The following is a 22,405-nucleotide window of genomic DNA, read 5'->3' as shown; positions in this document are numbered from 1 at the left end:
TACACAGCTGATAGTCCTACTGAATAGACTGTTAGCTGCTTTTTTTCTTGCCATAATACAAATTCTAAGTAAAGAAAAATGAGTGGCCATCATTACTTTAAGAAATGAAGGTCAGTCAGTCCAAAAAATTGGGAAAACTTTGAAAGTGTCCCGAAGTGCAGTGGCAAAAACCATCAAGCGCTACAAAGAAACTGGCTCACATGAGGACCGCCCCAGGAAAGGAAGACCACCTCTGCTGCGGAGGATAAGTTCATCCGAGTCACCAGCCTCAGACATCGCAGGTTAACAGCAGCTCAGATTAGAGACCAGGTCAATGCCACAGAGTTCTAGCAGCAGACACATCTCTACAACAACTGTTAGAATCATAGAATCGTAGAGTTGGAAGGGACCTCCTGGGCCATCTGGTCCAACCCCCTGCTCAAAGCAGGATTCGCTAAATCATCCCAGTCAGATGTCTGTCCAGCCTCTGTTTGAAGACTTCCATTGAAGGAGAACTCACCACTTCTCGTGGCAGCCTGTTCCACTCATTGATCACTCTGTCAAAAAGTTTTTTCTAATATCTAATCTGTGTCTCTTCCCATTCAGTTTCATCCCATTGCTTCTAGTCTTTCCTTGTGCAAATGAGAATAAAGTTGATCCTTCTACAATGTGACAGCCCTTTAGATATTTGTAGACAGCTATTAAGTCTCCTCTCAGTCTTCTCTTTTGCAAACTAAACATTCCCAAATCCTGCAACCTTTCCTCATAAGACAGGGTTTGCAGACCGGTCACCATTCTGGTCGCTCTTTTCTGAACTTGCTCCAGTTTGTTGATGTCTTTTTTTTAAAATGTGGTGCCCAAAACTGGACACAATATTCCAGATGAGGTCTGACCAAAGAGGAGTAGAGGGAAATAATGACTTCACGTGATCTAGACTGTATGCTTCTGTTAATACATCCTAGAATTGCATTAACAGTAGCATACAGTCTAGATCACGTGAAGTCATTATTTCCCTAAGAGGAGACTTTGTGCAGCAGGCCTTCATGGTAAAATAGCTGCTAGGAAACGACTGCTAAGGACAGGCAACAAGCAGAGGAGACTTGTTTGGGCTAAAGAACACAAGGAATGGACATTAGACCAGTGGAAATCTATGCTTTGGTCTGATGAGTCCAAATTCGAGATCTTTGGTTTCAACCACCGTGTCTTTGTGCGATGCAGAAAAGGTGAACGGATGGACTATACATGCCTGGTTCCCACCGTGAAGCATGGAGGAGGAGGTGTGGGGGTGCTTTGCTGGTCACACTGTTGGGGATTTATCCAAAATTGAAGGCATACTGAAGCAGCATGGCTACCACAGCATCTTGCAGCGGCATGCTATTCCATCCGGTTTGTGTTTTTAGTTGGACTATCATTTATTTTTCAACAGGACAATGACCCCAAACACACCTCCAGGCTGTGTAAGGGCTATTTGACCAAGAAGGAGAGTGATGGGGTGCTACGCCAGATGACCTGGCCTCCACAGTCACCAGACCTGAACCGAGTCGAGATGGTTTGGGGTGAGCTGAACCGCAGGGTGAAGGCAAAAGGGCCAACAAGTGCTAAGCATCTCTGGGAACTCCTTCAAGACTGTTGGAAGACCATTTCTGGTGAGTTGAAGCTCATCAAGAGAATGCCAAGAGTGTGCAAAGAAGTAATCAAAGCAAAAGGTGGCTACTTTGAAGAACCTAGAATATAAGACATATTTTCAGTTTTGTCACACTTTTTTGTTAATTATATAATTCCACATGTGTTATTTCATAGTTTTGATGCCTTCAAAGTGAATGTACAATTTTTATAGTCATGAAAATAAAGAAAACTCTTTGAATGAGAAGGTGTGTCCAAACTTTTGGTCTGTACTGTACATAATTATATACAGAAGATGCCCGGGTTATACCAGCTGTACATACATAATTATATACAGGAGATGCCCAGGTTATACCGGCTGTACATACAGTATATATTTATATACAGGAGATGCCCAGGTTATACCGGCTGTACATATATAATTATATACAGGAGATGCCCAGGTTATACCAGCTGTACATGTATAATTATTCGGGATGAGCAAATCTCTATAGCGCTTACCGAATAGCTGCATTGGGAACCCAGATACCTGGAGCGCTCCCAATAAACAGCTGTTCGGCGTTGCAGCTGCATGTGTCATGGCTGTGTGATAGTCACAACAAACAGGCTCTCCATGCATGGGTTGTGACTGTGAAACCGCCACGACACATGCAGCTGGGGCTGTTATCTGAAGCTATTCACTCATCACTAATAATTATATACAGGTTATGCCCAGGTTATACCAGCTGTACATGTATAATTATTAGTGATGAGCGACTATACTCGTTGCTCGGGTTTTTCCGAGCATGCTCGGGGTGTCCTCCGAGTATTTTGGCGTGCTTGGATATTTAGATTTCGTTGTCTCATGTGCAATGTTTGTGACTGCTGGACAGGCTGAATACATGTAGGGAATTCCGACATGTATTCAGCCTGTCCAGCAGCCGCAAATCTTGCAGCTGATATGATGAAAACGAAATCTCCGAGCACGCCAAAATACTTGGCGATCACCCGAGCATGCCCGTCAAAACCCGAGCAACGAGTATAGTCGCTCATCACTAATAATAGAACCGAATTTCAGATTTGCATCCTAATTAGCCAAAGCAAGAGATCCATCTAGTGAACTTAAAAGAGTAATCTTTAATTACAATATTAAAAAAAAATGTATGAAAAACACAAAGTATAAAAGATTACAACAGATAATATCAGGATGTCCAGTAGAGGGAACCCCAATCCACTACTATTACTATACCTAATATTCTATACATCCCTGAATAGGAATCTAAAAAAAATGGATATAAGTGGGATATAGAAAATGATTAAGGCCAAGTGACCATACAATAAACAAAATAATATAGTGAGTAATATCCCACCTATGTGTATTAAAAAAGCCTAGCCTCCTAAATGCATGAGCAGAAATGGCTATGTCCTCATGATACGTGCAGATACAGGTCTGAAAGCAATGAGCAGAAAAAATCTGCCAATTGTAAACTCCCACAGGCTATATCCTATATAGTGTTGTAACAGACCTATGAAATACAATAGTTAGACAATATGAACAGCACAATCAAAATGTCGCATGGAAGCAAGCAATGCTAACCTGAAAGAAGGAGTAGATGTGATGTCCCCCCTCACCCTGACGAATGTTTCGCTTTAAGCCACTTCCGGGGGCATACTTCTGTGTATAATTATATATGTACGGCCGGTATAACCTGGGTCTCTTCTGTATATAATTGTACTGTATATGTACAGCTGGTATAACCTGGGTATCTTCTGTATATAACTATATATATATATGTACAGCTGGTATAACCTGGGCATCTTCTCCTGTATATAATTATACAGGTACAGCTGGTACAACCTGGGAACCTTCTCTGTATCAGTATATACTGCAGACCATGCACATTGGCTGATGTCTTGGCTCCTATCTTCTTAGGTTTCCTCGGTTCCTTTGATGCCCAGTGACTCTCCAGTAAAGCCCGTTGCACCTGATGGGCACACAGATGTCAACGCCCTGGAAATGGCCATTCAGTTCCCCAAAGAATCAGATTGCAATCAGGAGAAGTAGATGTACGTACCAGGAAATCTCTCACTGAAGGAAGATTAATGTGACAAATCCGTGGAAGCAGCCGCTGGCCGCCTACGCCATTTTTCTTTAGTATTTACTTGTGTTAATTCTGGAGGTGATATCTCATGAGATGAAGATTCATCTTTACTAGTCTGGGAAGAAAAAGCGCTCTATGGAATAATAATAAAGAAAACAATAAAAAAGACTTCTGGTGCTAGTGAAACACGCCAATGACATTACCTGCAAGTGCGCGTCGTGGTGCAAAGCCACAGTCCAGCATCAGGTCTCCTCCATGGGAGCTGGTTCTTCAAACTGTTCCTACAATCATATTATGCACCCCCTGGACGAATAGTGGACAATATGGCTGGACATTAACGGGACCGTCTATAGGGGCAAGTAAGTGTCATGTGATTGGCACCTGATCTATAAAAAAAAAAAAAAAAATATGCATTGCTTTTTATTTAATTTGCCATGCCGAAGACTGGAAGGATGAAGCTTCTGGTAAAGCCAAACTCTGTCTGCACTTCTTCCTGGAGGATTTGTGACCATGTTCTGATGACACGGACTTGTCTGATTCTGAAGACCCCGATCATCTGTCGCTCCACCTGTAGTCGCAGGGCCCATCCCCCACTCCATTCACCAGCCATGACGTAGATGTTTGTTCACGTGGTGTCAGGTCATTCTTCTCCAGATCATTTATTTCCAAACTGTAGAGTTATTGTTCTAGCGATGACCAGAATGATGGTTTTGGGCCCCGTAGAGGAGCTGCCATTCGTCTATATTGTTCTTCAGAAGACCTTATAAAATGCCCTCAAGATGACCATTAAAATCAGAACTAACAATGTATTCTATGGCCTTACAAAATGTAGAATAATGGAAGAATTTTTTAAGTTATTTATTTGTTTTTTTTTTTGTGTTTTTTTTGTCTTCATCTTCTTTTCCCTTTTTTATTTAAATAATTTCTCTGGACCGCTAGTAGAGAACATTTATGGACGCCTGAAGAGTATTTCCAAGTTTTGTTTCTTGCCTATTGATTTTCCTTGACTGCAAAAATAAAACTCTCTCTGAGATTAATTTGGGGAAAGGCGGTCGTTCTCCCTGTGACCTCCATGTATATTGGACTTTCCCCGCCCCAGCCTGGACGCCTGTGGCTTTTTCCTCTACATCACGGCACTGATTCACCTCACTCATCTCGATCCTGCTTGTGAAGGATCCGTTCATTATTTCACTTGCATTTCTTTATTTTATATATTTTTGTTTTATCCTTGGATTTGGCTTTTCATTTGTGGAAATCCTATAAAATCCCAGGAAAACCTGTGGAATATATGACATTACGCCCCCAGAATCGGCTTTTGTAGTCCCTAGGGTTCAGGACATTAGTCTCTTGCTGGTTTTTCTTATGCAGTTACGACTGTATGGAGGGGTCTTTTCACAATTTTTTTAATGGCTGGGAAAGATTAAAAATGTGGGTGTTTTCGAGCCACCTTCCCCAGTCTGCACTTTGGGGGCTTTTGGATAAGTCCAGTGCACCCCTGAAATCTACAGACAGGTCTGTCCTGTACTCTTTAGGACCAGGGCATCATGTCAATTTGTGCTGTGTCTTAACTGCAGCAACATAGGGCGCATTTATTCATATTTATGCTTATTTCATGCACTTGTAGAAAGTGTGATAAGCGCGGTGTGTAGAAACATTGTAGCAATGCCACTCTCCATCTCTTCGTACCATACGTCGGGGTGGACTGACCACTGACTCTAATCTGCAAGCACTGGGGGAGCCTGCTCTCATACTGGATTGTTCCTCCGTCTTCAGTGGTCTGGCTATAGACTCATCTGCCAAGGGTCTGCAGATAATATCTCGTGTTTGGCCAGCTATAGAAACTAGTCAGTGTTCTCTTCCAACAAGTCATTGGAACGTTAAAGATGGAGTCTCCGTATGGGGAATGTTCATATCTTAACATTATACCATTACATATAACCAGTTTAGTCTTCTGTACATACATTGCATAAGCGGAGTTACATGTATTTTTTTTTTACTCCAGAGCTGAATTCACATTTTTTCTAGATAGGGATCGCACACTTTAACTTTCCCTTTTCCTCACTGTATGAAGCCTGGTGTGAAGTTAACTCGTTCCAGACATTGAACTAAAAGGTATTTAGGGTTCTGCTTTGAAGCGGCAGAACTGTGAATGCAGCTCTGGAGTAGAATACATAGCATACACTAAGGATCTGGATGGAGTTCAAAGGTGGATGTGTCCTTATCTCAGATCTGTGTGTCTATGGCTGATATAAAGGAAAATCTGCTTTCTAGTCCCCTATCCTGCCCATTAGAGACAGCAGGAGGACCGCCCCTCCTCCTGACATCCACCAATGTGTTAAATCTTCATGGTATTGCCATTTATTGTGTTGTATGCATCCAATGCCGGTATAATCTATGTTATGATCCCCGGCCCGCGAGACTCTATTCATGCTAGTGTGAAGGGTTGGTTTTTGTTCCTTCTCTCAGGTATTTTGTTCCATGAGTTGATCTTGAACCTTTATGGAGCACTTATGTTCAGGGTTCCCTCCTGCATCTTTTGGGGAGATGGAGGGGTGTGAGGCGCCATCATTGATTACACTTTCCGCTGTGCCATCTCCAACCGTTCACTGCGTCATGACCTGAAAGGATAAGGGCTTTGTAAGACTATACACGTCCATATGTAATATTCACCCTGTGCAAAAACTGCTACTGGCCGCAATCCGGAATCCAATGATCCGATCGTACGATAACAGCAAAAAGCTATTTTATTGACTGAATAAAGAAATGGCTAAAAAGGTGTGCGGCTCCATTATTCTGCGGCTTCACATGGATGATGATGGTTACATAAGTAAAATAATCCCCAAAAAAGGCTAATCAACAAAGCTCATCCATAATTACTGAATACCCCAAAACAAGAATGGACAAAAGAGCAAATAATAGAAAAATGATATTCAAATTTTATTAGTATATAATAACATATAGATAAAACAATTTGACTTAAAATGTAAGGACAAAGTAATTGACAACACCTAAGTACCACATCCAAGCAGGCTTGGTATACTTGTTCAAAAATTTTTTTTTAGCCAAAAATAGTATATAGACCCATGTAGAGTGGAGAAAGGGGCAAAGAAAACGCCCAAATCATTGTAACCACAGGGTTCTGTATTGGGCCCCCTACTGTTTAATATGTTTATTAATGATCTAGTGGATGGCTTAGACAGTAAAATATCAGTATTTGCAGATGATACAAAACTATGTAAGGTAGTTAACACAAAGGAGGACAGTTTGCAACTACAGACAGATTTGAGTAAATTGGAGAATTGGGCTGAAAAATGGCAAATGAGGTTTAACACAGATAAGTGTAAGGTTATGCACATGGGAAGGAGAAACAGATGCTACAATTACTTACTAAATGGGAAACTGCTGGGGAAATCAGACATGGAAAAAGACTTAGGCATCTTTGCTAATAAGAAGCTAAATTGGAGTGCCCAGTGTCAGGCAGCTGCCACCAAAGCAAATAGGGTCATGGGATGCATTAGAAGAGGTCTGGGGACACGAGATGAAAACATAATTCTCCCTCTGTACAAATCACTCGTCAGACCACACTTGGAGTATTGTGTGCAATTTTGGACGACGGTGCTCAAGAAAGACATTACTGAACTTGAAAGGGTTCAAAGGCGGGCTACTAAAATGATAAATGGAGTTGGTTCACTACAATACGCAGAAAGGTTATCAAAATTAGGTCTATTTACTAAAGAGAAGACTTAGGGGAGACTTAATATATATGTATAAGTATATCAGAGGGCAATACAGAGATCTCTTAAATGAACTGTTTGTACCAAGGACTGTGACAAGAACAAGGGGGCATTCTCTTTGTTTGGAGGAAAGACAATTTCTGCACCAGAATAGAAGAGGGTTCTTCACGGTAAGAGCACTGAGGCTCTGGAATTCTCTTCCTGAGGAAGTGGTGATGGCCAACTCACTGAATGAATTTAAGAAAGGAATGGATGCTTTTCTTATGAGTAACAGTATAGAAGGTTATGAATAACAGAATATTATAGGTAGATGGTTGACCCAGCTTAGGGGAAGGAATTTTTTTCCCTATGGAGAAAATTGGCTTCTATTCTGTGGGGTTTTTTTTTTTTTGCCTTCCCCAGGATCAACAATGCAGAACAGCTGCACTAAAAATAGGCTGAACTAGATGGACATAAGGTCTTCCTTCAAAACTATGTAACATATTGGTACATATTAGAATCCATAACACACTCTCCCCACTGAAAATTCTAATAATACTCATATAAAGTGCAAATGCAATAAAAAGTGGTCACAACACAGACCTACTTAAAAAAAAAAAAACTTTTGTGCATAAAGATGAGGAGAGGTTTCTTAATAACAAGTGTACATTTATAAAACCACTACATTATTACAGGACATTACCCAAGTCTAGATAAATATTAAGGTCATGTGACCAACCATACTTTAGATATAATGGCAAAGACCAACCTTAGGACTCTCAATTCTAAATATTCTTGGGTCTAAATACTATTTCCGGATAAAAAAAAATTTTGATCAAGTATACCAGCCTGCTTGGATGTGGTACTTGGTTGTCACTAATTCCCTTGTTCTTACATTTTAAGTCAAATTGTTTTATCTATATGTTATTATGTACTAATAAAATTTGATTATCATTTTCTATTATTTGCTCTTTTGTCCATTCTTGTTTTGGGGTATTGGTTACATAAGCAGCCTGAACAAGACAGGGTGAGGTCTCCAAGTACAGAAGAGAAGAAAAAGGTTTATGGCTTCTTCATGGGCAAATTGTGCTAGAACCGTACATAAAATGAGGGAAAAGGAAAGTCAACTCACCGGTATGCTGTACACCTTGTTCGTGGACCTCTTCTGCACGGAATCGCCCCAGTCTAGGGCGTAGTCAGAATAGCAAGGAAAAAAAAGAGGGTTGTCTCCAGTGAGGAATAACTCCACTTGTAAGGTAAAAAAAAAACCTTAACTTTTAAAGGGAATCTGTCACCCCATTTTTGGACTCTCAGCTGCCGGCACCGCCATCAGGGGCTTATCTACAGCATTCTGTAATGCTGTAGATAATATTTAATATGTAAATTAAAAGGACTAAATAATATGTGGCACCCAAATGTGATTTAAGATATCGATAAAAGATAAGTTGGTGGTTGAACTCTCAAAAGAAAGGAAACCACCTGAATGCATCAAACAGGATGTAAAATGTTACCTAATGGTATATAACAGGCAACAGAGTATCCAAAGGATACAGCATTGATTAACAGATCAGCACACAATGCCGTAGCCAATTGCACACATATATTCATACCTAGACAAAGAAAAAAAAACATAAATTTATGGCCACAAAAATGACAATAGATGAGATATGAATAAAAAAGGAACAATCTCACCAGATTAAAGGAAGGGCCTTGAGTCGCCAAGGATTCTCTGTATAATCACAGGAAGGTAGCGATGGGAAGACAATACCCTGTGAAATCCCTAAAACGCTAACCATTATCTGATCCCCAAACTCCCGCCGTGACGAGGGCAGTCCACAGCTCACCCTATATTGCACATGCCCTGCACTTTCCCTTAGGGGGATGTCCCAACGCGTTTCATCCAAGTAACTCCTCCGGGGACTAACTTGTTATAAAGTGCCATAGTGCTATAACTCGAGAGACATGAATCCTCCTACTCTCAATGCTGTCTGCAGAGAGTGGAGGAAAAAGGGCATATTTGTATTATCACTTCATGTGAGATAACACAGAATCATTATCACCTGTCGCCGCAATCAATTACCTCATGTGCAACACACATTCACTCCCCATATCAGTATGAATGGTCATGCTCTGCTGGCGTTCCGGTAGTCCACCATTGATCAATTTCACTTCCGACCTGTGGAACGCATGCCAGCAAAAGTGAACGCCCACTAAGGCGCGAGCCCCGCCTCCAGTGATGTCCACACACGGAGCGCACCAAAGAGGTATGCCCCTCTTCTGGTGACGTCCACCGACGGACCACACAAGAAAGCTCTGCCCCACTTCCGGTGATGTCTACTAGCGGAGCTCACCAAGGAGATATGCCCCACTTCCGGTCAATGAAACATGTGCCGACAAGTGTAGCCTCCATGGCGCATCAAGAAAATGTGCCCCACTTCTGGTGACATCCACCAGCGGAGCACACCAAAAAGATGTGCCCCACATCCGGTCAGTGGAGCATGCGCTGCCAAATGCAGCCTCTGGAGCTCACCAAAGAGATGCCCCACTTCCGGTGATGTCCACTCACGGAGCACACCAAAAAGATGTACTCTACTTATAATCAGCAGAACATACGCTGACAATATAGCCTCATATGACTTCCAATACCGTCACCCTGTTAAGTGTACAGTATCATCAACACAAGTCGGAGGACAGTGGTCCGTACACTATATATGGAAAGTCAAAAGGAGGGATTTATACATAATGCATGATGTAATATAGGGAATCAGAATTCCAGGGGGGGGGGGGGAAGAGAGTGTATGCACATAGGGACAATTAAGCAAATGGCAACAAGGAATATATGTATAATTATATATATATATATATATATATATATATACACTCACTGGCCACTTTATTAGGTACACCTGTCCAACTGTGTGTTAAGACTTAATTTCTAATCAGCCAATCACATGGCGGCAACTCAGTGCATTTAGGCATGTAGACATGGTCAAGACAATCTCCTGCAGTTCAAACCGAGCATCAGTATGGGGAAGAAAGGTGATTTGAGTGCCTTTGAACGTGGCATGATTGTTGGTGCCAGAAGGGCTGGTCTGAGTATTTCAGAAACTGCTGATCTACTGGGATTTTCACGCACAACCATCTCTAGGGTTTACAGAGAATGGTCCGAAAAAGAAAAAAAATCCAGTGAGCGGCAGTTCTGTGGCCGGAAATGCCTTGTTGATGCCAGAGGTCAGAGGAGAATGGGCAGACTGGTTCGAGCTGATAGAAAGGCAACAGTGACTCAAATTGCCACCCGTTACAACCAAGGTAGGCAGAAGAGCATCTCTGAACGCACAGTGCGTCGAACTTTGAGGCAGATGGGCTACAGCAGCAGAAGACCACACTGGGTACCACTCCTCTCAGCTAAGAACAGGAAACTGAGGCTACAATTTGCACAAGCTCATCGAAATTGGACAGTAGAAGATTGGAAAAACGTTGCCTGGTCTGATGAGTCTCGATTTCTGCTGCGACATTCGGATGGTAGGGTCAGAATTTGGCGTAAACAACATGAAAGCATGGATCCATCCTGCCTTGTATCAACGGTTCAGGCTGGTGGTGGTGGTGTCATGGTGTGGGGAATTTTTTCTTGGCACTCTTTGGGCCCCTTGGTACCAATTGAGCATCGTTGCAACGCCACAGCCTACCTGAGTATTGTTGCTGACCATGTCCATCCCTTTATGACCACAATGTACCCAACATCTGATGGCTACTTTCAGCAGGATAATGCGCCATGTCATAAAGCTCGAATCATCTCAGATTGGTTTCTTGAACATGACAATGAGTTCACTGTACTCAAATGGCCTCCTCAGTCACCAGATCTCAATCCAATAGAGCATCTTTGGGATGTGGTGGAACGGGAGATTCGCATCAGGGATGTGCAGCCGACAAATCTGCGCCAACTGTGTGATGCCATCATGTCAATATGGTCCAAAATCTCTGAGGAATGCTTCCAGCACCTTGTTGAATCTCTGCCACGAAGAATTGAGGCAGTTCTGAAGGCAAAAGGGGGTCCAACCCGTTACTAGCATGGTGTACCTAATAAAGTGGCCAGTGAGTGTGTGTATGTATATATATATATATATATATATATATATATATATATGTATATATATATGCAAATCCTGATATCAGGTGACAAAAAGAGATTCAGGCAAAATATCAATTTTATGCGGTGGGTAATAAAGAACGGAAGAAGGAAGGGGAAGGAATTCAAATAAAACAGCTAAAAATGATCTGGTCATTGAGGCCCTTAGGTGTAACCGTACCTAAGTAGAAAATCCATTTGGCCTCACGTTGTAAAAGCAACTGATCCCAGTTGTCCCCTCTCTGAGGTTTAAATACCCTATCAATGGCAGTAAAGTTGAGGTGTGTAATTTGACCATCGTGTAGACCATGAATATGTCTTGAAATTGGAGTGTCCCTTTTATGTGTTACATCACCAACGTGCTCACCAATCCTCCTCCTAAATTCAAGGATTGTTTTTCCCACATACTCGAGTCCACATTTGCAAGTAACTTTATAAATGACACCCTTAGTGCTACAATTCATAAAATGTTTGATGGAATAGTTTTTTCCAGTTACATTACTCACAGAACTCCTACCTATGCCAATGTGTTGGCAAGCAACACAATGGCCACCTTTGTGGCAAGTTAGGATAGGATATGGATTGAACTAGATGGACTTAAAGTCTTCCTTCAACCTTAATAACTATGTTACTATGTAACCCACGACATCACTATGGAGCCATGTTTTGGTAACAGGAGTAGAAAAGTGACTATGCACAAGTCTGTCATTTAGAGACCATGCTTTTTTGTAAGTGATTTTAGGATAGTCACTCAAATAGGGAGAAATGTCCTTGTCCATCTGTAGGACAGACCAATGTTTTTTAATGATGTTCCTCGCAGGAATTGCACTATTATCATATGTGGTGATGAATCTAAGGGTATCATTCTCCAAAGATTTCTTATTATTGGGGTTCAATAATTCAGATCGCATACAATCCTTAGCTCCTCGGTGAGCTTGTTTTAACACGTTTTTGGGATAACCCCTATCCAGGAATCTATCCCTCAAGTCTCAAGTGACAATCCTAAAATCACTTACAAAAAAAGCACGGTCTCTAAATGACAGACTTGTGCATAGTCACTTTTCTACTCCTGTTACCAAAACATGGCTCCATAGTGATGTCGTGGGTTGCCACAAATGTGGCCATTGTGTTGCTTGCCAACACATTGGCGTAGGTAAGAGTTTTGTGAGTAATGTAACTGGAAAAAGCTATTCCATCAAACATTTTATGAATTGTAGCACTAAGGGTGTCATTTATAAAGTTACTTGCAAATGTGGACTCGAGTATGTGGGAAAAACAATCCGTGAATTTAGGAGGAGGATTAGTGAGCACATTGGTGATGTAACACATAAAAGGGACACTCCAATTTCAAGACATATTCATGGTCTACACGATGGTCAAATTACACACCTCAACTTTACTGCCATTGATAGGGTATTTAAACCTCAGAGAGGGGGCAACTGGGATCAGTTGCTTTTACAACATGAGGCCAAATGGATTTTCTACTTAGATATGGTTACACCTAAGGGCCTCAATGACCAGATCAATTAAAGCTGTTTTATTTGAATTCCTTCCCCTTCCTTCTTCCCTTCTTTATTACCCACCGTATAAAATTGATATTTTGCCTGAATCTCTTTTTGTAACCTGATATCAGGATTTGCATATATATATATATGTGTATAATTATCCATATATTCCTTGTTGCCATTTGCTTAATTGTCCCTATGTGCATACACTCTCTTCCCCCCCCCCCCCTGGAATTCTAATCCCCTATATTACATCATGCATTATGTATAAATCCCTCCTTTTGACTTCCCATATATAGTGTATGGACCACTGTCCTCCGACTTGTGTTGATGATACTGTACACTTAACAGGGTGACGGTATTGGAAGTCATATGAGGCTATATTGTCAGCGTATATTCTGATTATAAGTAGGGTACATCTTTTTGGTGTGCTCCATGAGTGGACGTCACCGGAAGTGGGACATCTCTTTGGTGCGCTCCAGAGGCTGCTTTTGGCAGCGCATGCTCCACTGACCGGATGTGGGGCACATCTTTTTGGTGTGTTCCGCTGGTGGATGTCACCAGAAGTGGGGCACATCTTAGTGCGCCATGGAGTCTACACTTGTCGGCGCATGTTTCGCTGACCGGAAGTGGGGCATATCTCCTTGGTGAGCTCCGCTAGTAGACATCACCGGAAGTGGGGCAGAGCTTCCTTGTGCGGTCCGTCGGTGGACGTCACCGGAAGTTGGGCCTACCTCTTTGGTACGGTCCGTGTGTGGACATCACTGGAGGCGGGGCTCGCGCCTTAGTGGGCGTTCACTTTTGCTGGCATGCGTTCCACAGGTCGGAAGTGAAATTGATCAATGGTGGACGACCGGAGCGCCAGCAGAGCATGACCATTCATACTGATATGGGGAGTGAATATGTGTGTAATGGTTAGCCTTTTAGGGATTTGATAGAGTATTGTCTTCCCATCGCTACCTTCCTGTGATTATACAGAGAATCCTTGGAGACTCCCGGCCCTTCATTTAATCTGGTGAGATTGTTCCTTTTTTATTCATATCTCATCTACTGTCATTTTTGTGACCATAAATTTATGTTTTTTTTCTTTGTCTAGGTATGAATATATGTGTGCAATTGGCTACGGCATTGTGTGCTGATCTGTTAATTAATGCTGTATCCTTTGGATAATCTGTTGCCTGTTATGTACCATTAGGTAACATTTTACATCCTGTTTGATGCATTCAGGTGGTTTCCTTTCTTTTGAGAGTTCAATCACCAACTTAGCATCTTTTATTGATATCTTAAATCACATTTGGGTGACACATATTAATTATTTAGTCCTTTTAATTTACATATTAAAAGTTACGTTTTAATTCCACCAATTGTTTTATATATATGTAGGGAAGGTGACCTGTAGGACGGACTTGTCAGAATAGAGAAAGAAAGGTTTGCACAGTTTAGACAGGTGTCAGTTATTACAGTGGGGAAACAGCTAGGAAAGTGTAGTGGACGTGCAGTACCTTGGGTTAACTATTAGAGGGCAGGGAGGAGTGTGAGCATAGGACTTGACATCAGCTTAGGGCTTAAGAAACCGTTGGTCATGGGGGGCGGAGTTAGAGGGAAGCGGGAATGATATAAATTTGACAGGAGGGTTCCAGAAAGTTCCTGTCCCCAGGGGGAGCTCCAGTGACAGGAGGACTACGACAGTTTGTGCACTGTGAGGAAAACTAAACCAGGGGGACTGAGGAGAGAGAAAGTCAGGGGGGTGATCCTGACACAAAAGTACCGCAGCATAGACGAGGCACCGAGGTAAAGCATACCGTATTGGGAGAGACGACTGATCAGTAAAAGTACTGTTGGTTTACGGGCCTAAGGCGGCCACAGTAACGGGTCTGACAGGAGCGTTGAAGAGTGAAGAGGGGACGGTGCGTATATGTACGTCCCCGGTGTAAAGTACGGTGTGCGTGAAGCGGCCCTGGAAACGGAGGGCCGATAAGTGAAGTGAAGTGAATTTAAGTGCGGTGTACTTCGGAGGCCGTCAGGCGGACGGCAAGAGAATAAACTTGGACCTGTTGTACCCGACACTTGCCTCCATCGTGTCTCTGTTATGTCTCTGCATGGTAAGAGAGGGACCACCCCCCAGTCTGGCCCTACGACCCTACACTTGGCGTAGTCGGCAGGATCAACGCCGCTAATACAATATCTTCTGCGGCAGGCCTGCCTCTGAGGAATGGACACGGACTTGGACTGCATTGTGTGGATTATAAACCCCTGTGGATTACAAATTACCAACCTGTGGATTACAAATTGGGAGCGCTGTGGCGCATCTGCGTTGCCAGCAGAGGATCCGGGGCAGTACCAGGTCCGGAGCTAGATGGCGGTCCTACTTCAGCGCAGAGGAGAGATCTAGGTGTTTGCCGTTGTTCCCAATGGAATGGGGCCCCCTCCTACGTATCCCTGGGGACAGCAATATGTACCAGGAGGCCAACGCCCCCACATACTGGACCCTGATATGTACCGGGAGGCCGACGCCCCCACATACTGGACCCTGAAAGGTGGGTGGAAAGGCCTGCTGATGCCCCACCCCATAGAAGGAGTGGCATAGAGGAAAATTTTGGCTGTCTGGCGCCATTCGAGTGCTTCCCAGTGGACGATATGCGGCGCTGTGGATGTCGGGGCATCGGGCGCCTGGAGTGGCGGTGGTGCCGGGAGGTCGAGTCACATCAGAAAACGTCTTCCTCAGAGTCACGGGCAGGAAGCTGGATGCTGAGCGGAGAAGTGGAACCTTTGCGGAGCCAGCGGGAGCGGCCACTGAAGATACCAGCAGGGAACCTGCCCGCGGAGCTCCTGAGCCTGGAGGCTAGCCCCGTCGGATTGCGGGGTGAAGAGTGGAGACTGCAGGAGGAGCTGCACAATAACGTGATGAAGGCCACAGTGCCGGGGAAGGTAAGAGTTCCCCCAGCCCCATCAGTGGCTCCGCAGGCGGCCCCCACCATGCAGCCGCAGCACGCAGCATCTTGTACCACTGAGAGCCTGACCAGGGAAGGTCCTACCGTCTACACGGAGCTAAGGCTAGTTTCACACTAGCGTTTATTCCACGCAGCACACAGCGCCGCTAAGCCCCACCCCCTGCCGGCTCCCTGCCTGCCCCATCCAGTCATTGCTGCCTGCTATCGCACATGGACGCTTTCAATCTGCGCACCCTATCTTTAGCATAGGGTGCGCAGATCGTGTGCTGGCCGTGCGCTAGTAGGATTTTGGCGTGCGCTGCGCATTTTTGAAGGTGCGCCGAGCGCGCCGAAATGCAACATGCTGCGTTCGACGCACACGGTCGCACCTTCAAAAGTGCGCAGCGCACGCCAAAATCCTACTAGTGCACAGCCAGCGCACGATCTGCGCACCCTATGCTAAAGATAGGGTGCGCAGATCGCAAGCGTCCATGTGCGATAGTAGGCGGCGATGACCAAATGGGGCGGGCAGGGGGCGGGGCTTAGCGGGGCCATGTGCTTTGTGGAATAAACGCTAGTGTGAACCTAGCCTAAGCGAGGCCTCCGCTCCCGACCCCGAGCAATCCTGCCCGGTGTCGCCGGTGCGGAGCCTGCCGCCAGAAGACGCTGTTGTGGTATCTCTGCTGATAGCGACCTCATCTCTGAAAGTGGCCGCTGCTCCGGCTCAGTCTGAAGTTCCAGGTGCGGCCTACCCCGCGGCCACAGCTATGCCGGTGTTGGAGCCGTCTGAGGCCTATTTGTCAAGCCCTGTGGCCCAGTCTTCGGAGAACATGGCTGTCCCTGGTTGTCACCCGGCCCCAGCGGCTGCTGGGCTGTCGACATCACCAGCCGCCTCTGCCCTGTTTTTGTCCCTGGCTAAGTCTCGACCACTGGACTCCCGGGCTCACACCGGACCCTCCGTTTGGGTCGCAGAAGTGGTGAAAAAGAAGAAAGCCAGAGAGCAGGAAGTGTGGAACTTGCTTCATACAAAGGGGGAGGTTGGCATGGTGGTGACATGATCTATGGGACGGCTCGTGTATACAAATATACCCAAGGGGTATGGGTTCATACGCGATCTGGCTACCGGCCAGAAGGTTTATCTTAATGTGGCCTCTGTTCATCACGGCCGGGCTCTACACGAGGGGGACTTGGTGTCGTACTACAAAGAGTACTGTCCCCGCGGCTACTACACGGTAGCTGTGATTGCTGAGTCCAAAGGTCACGAGCCCCCATAGAAAGAACTCACAGGACACTCCTTACATCCCGGGAGCTCCACGGCTGTGGGGCCCCTTGCTGCCGGCCACTAGGAGGTGGCTTGAACTTTCGAAATTTCATTGCACCGTTGTGCAAATCACAAGGACAGTTTGCATCCAAGTTAATGAAAAAAAAAAGTTTAATATAAAAATTGAAGTTTTTGTGTGTTAATCCTGACAAAAGCGGGGATGTAAGGATAGAGGAAGTGTCCATGTTAAAGGAAGGGGGAGAAGGAGAAAATCTGTTATGTTTATGTTATTTATATGTTGGTTTTAACAAGCAATAGAAAAAAGAAAAAAAAATGTAAAAAATGGGGTACTTGTGATATTATAGAGTTGTTTTGATGTATGATATGCACAAGAAAATGCACAGGTCCGGGTAAGAGAGGGTCTGAGCGACCAAAGGGAAATGTGAGATCCAAAGGGGTCTATGTGTTGAGAAGGTCTGGGAGACCGAGACGCCGACCATGACGTGTAACCAAAAGAAAGGCAAAGAGATGGAAGACGTGAGAAAGACAGTCGTCCTAGGTCAGGTCCCTGACACCACGGACACCCCAGAAGGAAGAAGGCGGACGCCGACAAGATCTGGTAGGTGTAAGGCCTCGATCATGGCGTACCGGATAGTGGAAGGTGACAGAAGGGGAGAGTAGGGGAAGGTACACGCCGGAAAGAGAATCCAACCCAATTTGAAAGACGTCATGTGGCGTGTGCGCTGGCGAGTAGCAGTAGGCTGCTCGGAGCATGGTGCTCCTGGTTTGGTTCGGCCCCCGCAGGTAGTGGGTTTGGCCCAACAGCTGGTCCAACAACAGAAGGTAGGGTAAGCTTCAGAACGACGAAGGCAGGGATTACGATTGTCGAGGATGACAATAGACAAAGGAAGGGGGAGTGTAGGGAAGGTGACCTGAAGGACAGACTTGTCAGAATAGAGAAAGGAAGGTTTGCACAGTTTAGAAAGGTGTCAGTTATTACAGTGGGGAAACAGCTAGGAAAGTGTAGTGGACGTGCAGTACCTTGGGTTGACCATTAGAGGGCAGGGAGGAGTGTGAGCATGGGACTTGACATCAGCTTAGGGCTTAAGAAACGTTGGTCATGCAGGGTGGAGTTAGAGGGAAGCGGGAATGATATAAATTTGACAGGAGGGTTCCAGAAAGTTCCAGTCCCCAGGGGGAGCTCCAGTGACAGGAGGACTATGACAGTTTGTGCACTGTGAGGAAAACTAAACCAGGGGGACAGAGGAGAGAGAAAGTCAGGGGGGTGGTCCCGACACAAAAGTACCATAGCATAGACGAGGCACCGAGGTAAAGCATACCGTATTGGGAGAGACGACTGATCAGTAAAAGTACTGTTGGTTTACGGGCCTAAGGCGGCCACAGTGACGGATCTGACAGGAGCGTCAAAGAGTGAAGAGGGGACGGTGCGTATATGTACGTCCCCGGTGTAAAGTACGGTGTGCGTGAAGCGGCCCTGGAAACGGAGGGCCGATAAGTGAAGTGATGTAAAGTGAAGTGAATTGAAGTGCGTGTACTTCGGAGGCCATCAGGCGGACGGCAAGAGAATAAACTTGGACCTGTTGTACCTGACACTTGCCTCCATCGTGTCTCTGTTACGTCTCTGCGCGGTAAGAGAGGGACCACCCCCCAGTCCGGCCCTACGACCCTACATATATATATATATACATTTTTTTGGGTGAGATTTGAATTGTTTCAATTTTGACAGAAATTGTCCCTTGCTTTATTGATAAGCCCCCGATGTAACCTGAAAGATAAGAAAAATGAGTTATACTCACCCAGGGGCGGTCCGGGTCCGGTTTTGGTCCGACGGGTGTCGCAGTCCGGCACCTCCCATCTTGTAGTGATGTCCACTTCTTTGCTTTCCATCGCAGCTCAGGCGCACTGTTCTGCCCTGTTGAGGGCAGAGCAGAGTCCTGCAGTGCGCAGGCACCGGACCAGGTCAGAGAGGTCCAGCGCCTGCGCACTGCAGTACTTTACTCTGCCCTCAACAGGGCAGAAAAAGTATGCCTGCGCCAGAGCCGCGACCGAGGATGAGGAAGAGGATGTCATCACTACAAGATGGGAGGCGCCGGACCGCGACACCGCACGAACTAAAGCCGGACCCGGGTGAGTATAATCTAACTCGTTTTTCTTATCTTTCAGGTTACATCAGGTGCTTATCTACAGCATTACAGAATGCTGTAGATAAGCCCCTGATGTCGGTGCCAGCAGCTGATAGTCCAAAAATAGGGTGACAGATCCCCTTTAATAGAATCCGCGAAAATCATGTAACCAGTGTAGGTAACAATACCAGATAGTCCACAAATATAAAACCATCTGGTATTGTTACCTACACTGGTTACATGATTTTAGTGGATTCTAATAAAAGAATTGTGCATGGTTTCTCTTTAGTTTTCAGAAAAAGGCTGTGCATTTTTTTTCTTGTTTTTTTTCTCTTTTTAAAGTGTGTATGAGGTATATGTATGTATATTGATGTGCGTGTATACGTATATATACAGTGGGTACGGAAAGTATTCAGACCCCATTAAATTTTTCACTCTTTGTTTCACTGCAGCCATTTGCTAAATTCAAAAAAGTTAATTTTTTTTCTATATGTACACTGTGCACCGCATCATGACTGGAAAAAAAACCAGAAAGGTAGAAATTTTTGCAAATTTATTAAAAAAGAAAAACTGAAATATCACGTGGTCATAAGTATTCACACCCTTTGCTCACTTTTGAGTAGAAGCAACCTTTTGAGCTAGTACAGCCATGAGTCTTCTTGGGAATGAAGCAACAAGTTTTTCACACCTGGATTTGGTGATCCTCTGCCATTCTTCCTTGCAGATCCTCTCCAGTTCCGTCAGGTTCGAGGGTGAACTTTGGTGGACAGCCATTTTTAGGTCTCTCTAGCGATGCTCAAATGGGTTTAGGTCAGGGCACTGGCTGGACCAGTCAAGAATGGTCACAGAGTTTTCTTTGTTATTTTAGCTGTGTGCTTAGGGTCATTGTCTTGTTGAAAGGTGAACCATTGGCCAAGTCTGAGATCCAGAGCACTCTGGAAGAGGTTTTCATCCAGGATATATATCTGTACTTTGCCGCATTCATGTTTCCTTCAATTGCAACCAGTCATCCTGTCCTTGCAGCTGAAAAACACCCCCATAGCATGATGCTGCCACCACCATGTTTCACGGATGGGATTGTATTGGGCAGGTGATGAGCAGTGCCTGGTTTTCTCCACACAATCCACTTAGAATTATCACCAGAAAGTTGTATCTTCGTCTCATCAGACCAGAGAATCTTCTCATAGTCTGGGAGTCCTTCATGTGTTTTTTAGCACACTCTATGCGGGCTTTCATGTCTTGTACCAAGTAGAGGCTTCCGTCGGGTCACTCTGCCATAAAGGCCCAGCTGGTGGAGGGCTGCAGTTGACTTTGTGGAACTTTCTTCTATCTCCTTACTGCATCTGTGGAGCTCAGCCACAGGGATCTTGGTGTTCTTTTTTTTACCTCTCTCACCAAGGCTCTTCTCCCATGATTGCTCAGTTTGGCCAGGTCTAGGAAGACTTCTAGTGGTCCCAAACTTTTTCCATTTAAGGATTATGAAGGCCACTGTGCTCTTAGGAACCTTGAATTCTGCAGAAATTCTTTGTAGCCTTGGCCAGATGTGTGCCTTGCCACAATTCTGTCTCTGAGCTCCTTGGCCAGTTCCTTTGACCTCATGATTCTCATTTGGTCTGACATGCACTGTGAGCTGTGAGGTCTTATATAGACAGGTGTGTGCCTTTCCAAATCATGTCCTATCAGTTTAATAAAACACAGCTGGACTCCAATGAAGGAGTAGAACCATCTCAAGGAGGATCACAAGGAAACTGACAGCATGTGTCTTAAATATGGGTGTCTGAGCAATGGCTCTGAATACTTATGATCATTTGATATTTCAGTTTTTCTTTTTTAATAAATTTGCAAAAATTTCTACATTTGTATTTTTTTCATGCCAGATGAGGTGCAGACTATACATTAATGAGAAAAAAATGAACTTTTTTGACTATACCAAATGGCTGCAATGAAAAGTGAAAAATTTAAAGGGGTCTGAATACTTTCCGTACCCACTGTATACACACAGGTTCTTCTCATAAAATTAGAGCTTCATTAAGTTAAATTATTTCAGATCTTCAATACAAAAAGTGAAACTCCTATATAGAGTCATTACAGAGTGATCTAATTCACGTGTTTATTTCTGTTAATGTTGATGATTATGGCTTACAGACAACGAAAACCCAAAAGTCATTATCTCAGTAAATTAGAATAATTAGCAAAAAACACCTGCAAAGGCTTCCTAAGCGTTTATAAAGGTCCCTTACTTTCACAGTTCAGTTATTTTACGTCAGTCATGATCTGTCGCAGATTGTGAAAAACTAATGCGACGGATCTGTTTTTTAAAAGCCAGCAATTCAGTGTGCTGTACACTGACATGAATCAAAATATATCTATTCTTTCTTTGGTGTTTTAACCTGTCAGAGGCATGCTCAGTTAAAAAAACCGGATCCGTCGCCGACATACGTCATTTGACAGATGACGATGGATCCTGTGCCCATAGGCTTTCATTCTATCAAACGATTTTTCGAAGTATACAAAAAACGTTGCTTTGTGCGTCGCGTCCGACCGCCTGACAAAAATTTTTTCAGCGGATACAGCTAACGACGGACGAAACGTGAGGCAATCCGTCGCTAATACAAGTCTATGAGAAAAAATCGGAGCCAGCAGCATCAGTCACCGGATCCGTTTTTTTCAAAAAATGACGGATTGTGACCGATGGCAAAAAACTGATATGTGAAAGGGGCCTTAATCTGTTTCAGTAGCTCCACAGTCTTGGGGAAGACTCCTGACTTGACAGATGTCCAGAAGGCAGTCACTGACACACTCCACAAGGAGGGTAAGTCACAAAAGGCTATTGCTAAAGAAGCTGGCTGTTCACAGAGCGCCAGGGTGCTGTATCCAAGCATATTAATGGAAAGTCTTGAAAGGATTGTTAAGAAAAGGCCATTCAAAAATTTGAGGGAGATTCACAAGGAGTGGATTGCTGCTGGAGTCATTGCTTCAAGAGTCGTCCCTCACAGACATTCTCAGGACATGGGCTACAAGTGTCACATTCCTTGTGTCAAAC

The 22,405-nt window shown here is 44.4% G+C and overlaps 1 protein-coding gene across 2 annotated transcripts in view; it reads left to right on the top strand.

The window, feature by feature from the left end:
* Window positions 1-6,459, top strand: part of ZDHHC9 (zDHHC palmitoyltransferase 9) — a 71,461-nt gene extending 65,002 nt beyond the window's left edge. For both annotated transcript variants that reach the window (XM_073589866.1, XM_073589865.1), the window contains exon 10: window positions 3,515-6,459. In XM_073589866.1, coding sequence (XP_073445967.1) covers window positions 3,515-3,646 — 132 coding nt within the window. In that variant the 3' untranslated portion in view covers window positions 3,647-6,459. The remainder of the gene's footprint in view (window positions 1-3,514) is intronic.
* The last annotated feature ends 15,946 nt before the right edge of the window (window positions 6,460-22,405 follow it).

Source organism: Dendrobates tinctorius, unplaced genomic scaffold (assembly GCF_039654945.1).
Source record: "Dendrobates tinctorius isolate UK_male_01 unplaced genomic scaffold, ASM3965494v1 ptg000114l, whole genome shotgun sequence".
NCBI classification, from domain to species: Eukaryota; Metazoa; Chordata; class Amphibia; order Anura; family Dendrobatidae; genus Dendrobates; species Dendrobates tinctorius.
The sequence above is the reverse complement of the archived record's forward strand: the minus strand, read 5'-3'. Positions and strand labels throughout refer to the sequence as shown.